This window comes from Sinocyclocheilus grahami, unplaced genomic scaffold (genome assembly GCF_001515645.1).
Source record: "Sinocyclocheilus grahami isolate Dianchi unplaced genomic scaffold, SAMN03320097.WGS_v1.1 scaffold2295.1, whole genome shotgun sequence".
In the NCBI taxonomy this organism is placed as follows: domain Eukaryota; kingdom Metazoa; phylum Chordata; class Actinopteri; order Cypriniformes; family Cyprinidae; genus Sinocyclocheilus; species Sinocyclocheilus grahami.
Window position 1 is genome coordinate 23819 of NW_015507474.1, and position 7822 is coordinate 31640.

The window sequence follows — 7822 nt, forward strand, 5'->3', positions numbered from 1 at the left end:
ACCTTAAACCGCATAAACACATTTCATTACACCAAATACACCAAATAATGTTCTTTTTAGCAACATCATATGACCCCTTTAATACACACAGCAGATGGACACACACATGAAGCATCACCGTCTACTATTGTTGAACGAGCCAATGGGACGAGTGTGTGTGTGTGTGTGTTCATCTCAAACTCAATCGACTCTCATCTGCTGCTCAGGTAACACACATTCACTCTCACTGTGTGTCTGAGCGTCTCTGCATGTGTTTGCTGCTGATTCAGTGCTGATATAGTGTGTGTGTGTGTTAATTCTGATGTGTGTATGGAAGCGTTTAAATGTAAACCGCAATGCCTCTGGCCGGTGATGAGCTCGTCTGCCCGAAGTTCCAGCCCAACATCTTCGACTCCACCCGCTGCCACGACTGCTTACGACAGAAACACCTGCACAACACCTGCATCAGCAGAGCGCCAGCGCCTGTAGATGCTCAGAGCTGCTGAACAGAAATGAGTGATGTAACACCGCACAGCAGTCAAGCTCTGCAGTGTGTGTGTGCCTTTAGAGCTTATTTAGTTCTCAGACTGACTGAATCATCAGCTGTGTGATGCTTTAACAGATTAAAGTAATATAAGAGAGTGGATATGTGTGTGTGCAAGCACATTCTCATTATTAATGTATGAAGGCAGATAATTTTCTCTTTGTGGCATCAGAGTAACACAATACATCCACAGATAGACTTCAACCGCTGAGAACTGAACTAAACCTGAAACAGTTTACCCAAGAAATGAAAATCATTCCTTTAACATACTGGTTGCTAGGGTGTTCTGAGTGGCGTTTACCAGGTTACAATACAGCTTAAAGTGGCTTCATAAATTATTAAAAAAATTGTGAAAACTCAAAACACACCTGATGCCAATTCTTTGCTTTTCATTTTACATAAGCAGAGTTAACATACCGTGCTGTATTTTCTTGTAATTTATTAAAAGAAGGTACACCGCCATCTTGTGCCGACGAAAGTGACTTGAACGCACCTGACGTTGTAATTACGACTTGTCAACTCGTAAGTACGAACTTCCCAGGAGGACTTGAACGCAGCATGAGTGGTGTTTACCAGGTTACCAGTTCAGATGGTTGCTACAGTGTTTTGGTAGTCTCTGGAGTTTATTGCGGGGTTGCTAGGGTGTTTTGGGTAGTTCCTCGGTTCTGTTCAGTGGTTGCTAGGGGTTTTAGATGGTTGCAAGGGTGTTTTGGGTAGTTGCTTGGTTCTACTTGGGTTTCTAGGGTCATTTGGTTGGTTGATAGGATCTTCTAGGTGGCAATACTTACTGCTAGTGGTTTCAGCACAGCACCATGAGCACTACTATTAGTGATGACTCACACACTAACTAACATTACTAATGAAACTCACTTTGAGCCACTGGAGCACCGGAGATGTAAAATAGTTAAAAATACCAGTCAGAAAAGAGTTATGGTGTAATCATGTTTAAGATCTCAGAATATCTCTGTTTTCATCTGAATTTGATGAATACTGATATTTCAGCTGATGATTCTTCAATGATCTGAAACAATGATGAGCAGAAAAACCACAAGCCAGACCGAGTTACAGCTGTGAAACCCTAAACCAGTACAGTGTGTGTGTCTGTGTGATACTGCATGTGCAGTGCCATTTTAGTTGCTTAATTTCCTCAGAAATCTCCTGTTAACAGGCCCGAAAGAACACAGATCAGTTTGGCTGTATGTGCTGCTCTCTGATTGGTTGGCAGTGTTCCGTCCACCAATCAGGACGACTCAGATGTGCTGTCAGTGGTGACCTCTGCATCTTGAGTCCCGACTGTGACCTGTACCTGTGTGACGGAGACGACGACCAAAGCTCCGACAGGTAAGGCTGCTAAAGAACCCCCACTTGATATTCAGCATTGAAATCTGATTGACATGTTGAGTCTGTGTTGTTATGTAATTTATCTTGTATTGAATGCAACTTTTATTGCATACTTTGCTCTAAGAATGTGTTTTGGGGACTTTTGGGGATGAAATTCTCTTGCACTCTGTAGGTTGTCAGTGTGTCGAGTTCTGGCGTCATATCCTATTCTTCCCTTATATATCTTTAATTCCAGTCAGGGTGACAATTCCGTGTACAGCAGCTCTGCCGGAACAGAGGAATACTCCAGCCTGCTTCATCATCCTTCATCCTGCCATAGAATGACCCGCTTGGATCCGCCACCGCACCGGGCGAGCCCCCGAGGATGGACGGAGGTGTCTCAGAGTCGCCGTGATGGTTTTGGGCAGTTCAGTTTTTCTCACGGTGAGGAAAACACCAATATCCAGTTACCAGTCGAGCAGCTTGTGGTGTTGTTTGGATAGTTAGAGTGGCAGTTTGAGGTGTCGGGTTGCACCGGGCTTTTCCTGAGTGCTGCGTCACAGTGCACAAGTGCAGTATCATTTCACATATTAACACAGGTCATGATCTTGTCTCTCTGTCTGCAGGCAGCGTGAAGGAACGGAAGGAACGTGAGAGTGGATATTTCTCTCTGGGAAAGGCTGCGGGCAGCAGAGCTTTCCGTGATCAAAGCCCTTCTGCTCCCTATCGGCATTCTGAGAGAGGGCATCCCCTGCCTAGCAACAAAAGCCCCGAACCCAAAGCCACCATTCCATTTCGAAACCCGGGTCTGGGCATACCTTCTAAAAGGAGGACCTCTGAGTTTCAGAATGGCGAGCAGCTTGCAGAAAACTATCCTCCGCAGTATCCTCCAGAGCCGCTGGATCTCAGCCTGGAGGTCGAGGCCCTCGCAGGTCCCCGGGCCCTGAGTCCCACCCCTTTCAAGCAAGCTGAATCGTTTGGTGCCTCCAGTCGAAGAGGTGGACGAAATGCCCAGATGTCCCCCTTACGGCAATCAGGAACGCTCAACTCTTCCCAAAGAGGTTCTGGTCTCACCCGTTCCTCTTCTCCCTCCCGTAGTACCTCCCCGTTCAGACGGGCCGAGTCCAGCTCCTCTCTCAACACGGTTGGCTTTCGTTCTAGCGGAGATTCACACGGACAAGATCAGGCATCGGTCAGCCCGGCACGGAACAGTTACTCTGGAAACCTCAGATCGTTTGCAAGCACTGCGGGCAATGTCAGTAGCATCAATAAGTCTCTGTCGTACATGGATCTGAGAGGCACTTTACGGAAACCCGAGACCAACAGCTCCTTCATTGGGTCTACAGAGAACCGTGGAAGCTCGTCCCCTTCCAGATGGAGTTATGACAGTCCTTCTGTTAGGACAAACGAAACGAAAATCCCTTCTTATGAGCGTGGTCATGACAGACAGGGATTCTCCTCCTCCTCCTTGAAGAGCCGCTATGATTCCAGAAGCCAGTCCCCTGTGGGGAAGCTGGAGACGAATGGCTCATCAAGTCAGATTCAAAAGGGTCGACGAAGTGCGTCTCCAGTCAGAAAGGGCTACGGAACACCAAGCCAATCGGATAGAAGATCCATGTCTAATGGATGGAGTTATGACAGAAAAAGCCCCTCCCCATCCAGAAAAAGCTATGAGATGCAAAGCCAAGCCACAAAGAAGAAACCAGAGGCAAAGAGCTCCCTTCACAGCTACAATCGAGACAGCCGACACTCTTCCCCAAGTAGAGGTCATCACCAAAACCCTGGCCCATTATTGCTTCGTAAGTCCAAAACAAGCCAGTCCACATCAAACTGTGGTCCCAAGAGCTGCAGTCCCTCCCCCTTAGCTCATAGCCAATCTCCTCCTCGCAAGTCAGAGAGTGGGCGGAGCCCCTCTGTGTCTACATTGAGGCGTGAGATTGCAGACTACGTCCCTCTGAGGAACACTATGAGTGACAGAACTGGCTCCGCCTCTTACGTAAGAAACACCATGAGTAGCCAATCACAGCACGATTCAAACCCTTCATCAGGTCGTTGGAGAGGCTCCACCCACTCTCTCCACAGCCAGTCAGTCTCACGTAACTCCTCCCCATCTCGCCACAGCAGCGAGAAGAAACAAATCGACTCCTTTACCAAATCTGCCTCTGTTGCCTGGGAACCGCCACAAGACGGAAACAAGAGGAGCAGCATGAGGCAGAACCCAGAGGTACAAAGCTCCACGCCCAACAGCCGACGAGCACAGAGCCGACACAGAAGCCCCTCCCCTCCGGTCCAAAGACACACGTCTTCTCAGAGCTCCATGGACTCCAAGTCAAGTCATCTCTCGGCCGGGTCATTGGGTCTCAACCGGGAGGAGTACACCATGATGGATGACCTTCCCAAGGCCAAAACGGTCATCCAGAGGGAGGGTCCGAGCCACCTAAGGAGGATGGAGAGCAGACAGAAACAAGAACTTTCCCGCTACAAACCGGCCAGGTGGACAGAATATGTCTGATCACTGTTCAACACAATAACACAATGTAATGTAATTTAATTAATCATAACACTGCAGTCAGAGCTCCAGGGCAGCTATCAAATAGTACCAAATATGAAATAAGCGCACATGTAAAGGCCAGAGGATGAGTAGGGCACTGTGAATGTTGGCAGATTTCATATGGGTCTAGTCATATCGTCAGAAGAGGGTCACACATGGTCAGCGGGAGGAAGTGACCCGGGTTAGCTGAAGCTGTGTTTGTGTGTTTCTAGTCACTCCCAGAGCAAAGCTCCTCACTCGGAATAGGATAGGTACACTATCAAGGGTTCACTCGTCCAGCTCCCTACACACACAGGTAAATAAACATACACGTCCTGTAACATTCACATGAAAATATTGAATATAATAGGCTAAAGATAAGAGATTCTATAACTAAACTGAAACTGTTTCTAAAGGCCCATTCACACCATGACATGATATCCATTATGACGAACTATAAATACCATTCAGTGTTTTAATAATAGTTCTAATTCTGTGAAAACAAGAAAGTCTACACCACAATTTCAAATCACTTTCAGAGCAATTTTTCCTGGTAATGAACGATAAAAATATTGACAGCCAATTCAATTCATCCAACTTTAAAGAGCTCAAGCATTTAAAGTGACAGACGGTTCATATTTATTGTTATAGTTATCATTATATTCATTGTTATAGATATCAGTAATTGTATATACTGTAGATTTACAGTTGTCTTTATTGTTATCATTGTAGCTGTTATAGTCATATAGTTCTGTATGTTGTTTCAGGGTTGGCATCATCTGAGGTTCTCTGAGGGGTTGCATCATCTCTTCTCAGGTGTTCTGGATCCAGACTGAAGCTTGTGTAAATCCTAGTTACCACGGGATGTTAATCCCAGCAGAAACAGAGAAACACATACAAACATAATTAGCGTAGCTGCTGTTCCAACCAAGCAAAAATGATTTGTTTAACCCAAACTAAAGAATAATAATGTGCATTTGATTAGATATAACTGCAGTAAAAGATTATGACTGCAGTAAAAGATTATGAGATGCATTATTTGAATGCTTGGCCAAAGAGATGTGTCTTTAATCTAGATTTAAACAGAGATTGAGATATATAGTTGAGTATCATCGGCATAACAGTGGAAACTAATCCCGTATTTCCTAATAATATTACCAAGGGGCAACATGTATATCGAAAATAGCAGAGGACCTAGGACAGATCCTTGTGGCACTCCATATTTTACTGGTGATAATTGAGATGACTCCCCATTTAAATGAACAAGGTGGTAGCGATCGGACAGGTAGGATCTAAACCATCTAAAGCCTGCCCTTGGATACCTGTATAGTTTTGTAATCGATCTATGAGTATGTCATGATCTATAGTATCGAACGCAGCACTAAGATCAAGTAAAACTAGCAATGAGATGCAGCCTTGGTCTGACGCAAGAAGCAAGTAATTAGTCATTTTAACAAGTGCATTTTCTGTGCTATGGTGGGGCCTGAAACCTGACTGAAATTCTTCATAGAGATCTGCTGAGGTCCGAGAGCGTTGACCTGTGTGTCAGCCGTACTGCTCATGTGTTTCACCCGTGTTTGTGACAGAAAGCCAGCAGTCCGGCCGCGGAGCAGACTCAGTCCGGCAGAGCTTCAGGACAGACGCAGGTACAGTAACACCGCCGTCTGCCTGCGGAGACGCTGTGGTTTCACCGCTGCTCACTCTGTGTGTGTTTGCTCTGCAGAAAGCGCACAGACCGTCGGTGTATTTCTCCTGCAGCGTGGAACAGACCGATGAAGAACCAATGCAGCAGGCACGTCATGACCACACGACACTCAGCATTAAAGAGATCGTCCACTCACAATTAAAAACTCTCGACAACATTTACTCACCACATTGTTGTACCAAACCCGCATGACTTACTTTCTTCCACGGAACACAAAAGGAGATTCTAGGCAGAATGACAGCTAGGGATGGGCGAAGTACTGATCCTCACATGAAAAATATCGAACCTAAAGTGCATTTTTAATCATTCATTTTATTAATTTAGCAAGAAATTTGGTGCATAAAATAAGTTTCTAAGTGGAAAAATAGACGTAATATTAGCGAATGTTTGTGTAGGATAGAACTATTTCTCCTGCTCATCGGAACACACACAAACGCTGAAAGATAGAACCAACCAATCAACCAATCACAGACAGATTGTCTTCGCTCGCAGTGCTTGCTCAAATATGGCTGTGTTTCCCAGAAGCATCAGAAGCAGCAGCCAGTGCCACCACTGCCCTTAAATTGCACAACTGCTCAAGATGTTGACGTCAGTACGATTTTAAAGAAAATTAATTCTTTTATTCATTCCCCCATAGCCTATAGTAACAATATAAACATATTTTTCATCAAATTCAGAAAAATGTATCACGGTTTCCGTGCAAATATGAAGCAGCACAACTGTTTGCAATATTGATAATAATCAGAAATGTTTCTTGAGCACCAATGATATTGATTTCTGAAGGGTCACGTGATCTTGAAGACTGGCGTTATGATGCTGAAAATTCAGCTCTGATCACAGATGCATTTCAAATGCATTTTAAAAATAGTTATTTCTAATTGTTATATTTCACTGTATTGCCGTTTTTGCTGAATTTTTTATTCAAATAAGTGCAGCCTTGGTTAGCATTGTTAGAGGCTTCTTTCAAAAACATTACAAAAACATTACTGACCCCAGTCTTTTGAACAGTATAGTGTACATGTGATAGTTATGTTAATTAGGCTGTGCAAGTAAATATATTTAAACTGCTTGTTCAAAGTTATGTTATGTTCTGTAATTCCTGTTAATAAATCTATCAGAAAAACGTGTGCTAAAGTTTCATCTTTAGGGCTACAAAAGCCTGGCAGCATTTTACAAAAATTAACCATGGTTTTACTACAGTAACCACAGATTTAAAAACATGGCTTTCAAATATAATGTTAAGTTATTATAATTATGGATTGGGCTCAGTGCTGCGTTGAGCGGTTCTGATTGGTTGCTGTGCTGCGCTGGGCGGCTCTGATTGGGCTCAGTGCTGCGTTGAGCGGTTCTGATTGGTTGCTGTGCTGCGCTGGGCGGCTCTGATTGGCCGCTCGCTTCCGCCAAACTCTAATCGGGTCCCGCCCCGGCAACTGCGACAGCAGCGCGAGTTCCGCCAAATTTACGCCGAGGTCTGTCGATTAAATGATGAAAAGTGTTATTAAACATGATGATCTTCAGCTTTAAGGAAACTTGACAGCGCCGAGGCTCCTCAGATGCGCTTTATTTAATCTGTGCTGCGGCTGGATTTACCATCATGACGGTCAGTTTCACTTTAGCTGACTTCAGTAAGCGTTGCTGCGAGTGTAAACACGATGCTAGCTTGATTCGGTTTGATTCTGTTTCATGAGTACGGTCGGATTTCTGTCGTGTGTGTGTGTGTGTGTGTGTGTGTGTGTGTGTGTGT

The 7822-nt window shown here is 44.7% G+C and overlaps 2 protein-coding genes across 2 annotated transcripts in view; both read left to right on the top strand.

The window, feature by feature from the left end:
* The first annotated feature begins 2257 nt into the window (after nt 1-2257).
* LOC107574636 (serine/arginine repetitive matrix protein 2) lies at nt 2258-4709 on the top strand. The gene is made up of 3 exons (XM_016261074.1): nt 2258-2345; nt 2470-4336; nt 4607-4709. Exons 1-3 carry the CDS (start codon nt 2258-2260, stop codon nt 4638-4640), a joined length of 1989 nt encoding a protein of 662 aa, XP_016116560.1. The 3' UTR covers nt 4641-4709.
* Nucleotides 4710-7693: 2984 nt separating this feature from the next.
* The window catches only part of triobpb (TRIO and F-actin binding protein b), an 8843-nt gene continuing 8714 nt past the window's right edge, over nt 7694-7822 (top strand). Inside the window, exon 1 of the mRNA XM_016261082.1 lies at nt 7694-7703. The gene's annotated coding sequence lies outside the window, so the exon portion shown is untranslated. The remainder of the gene's footprint in view (nt 7704-7822) is intronic.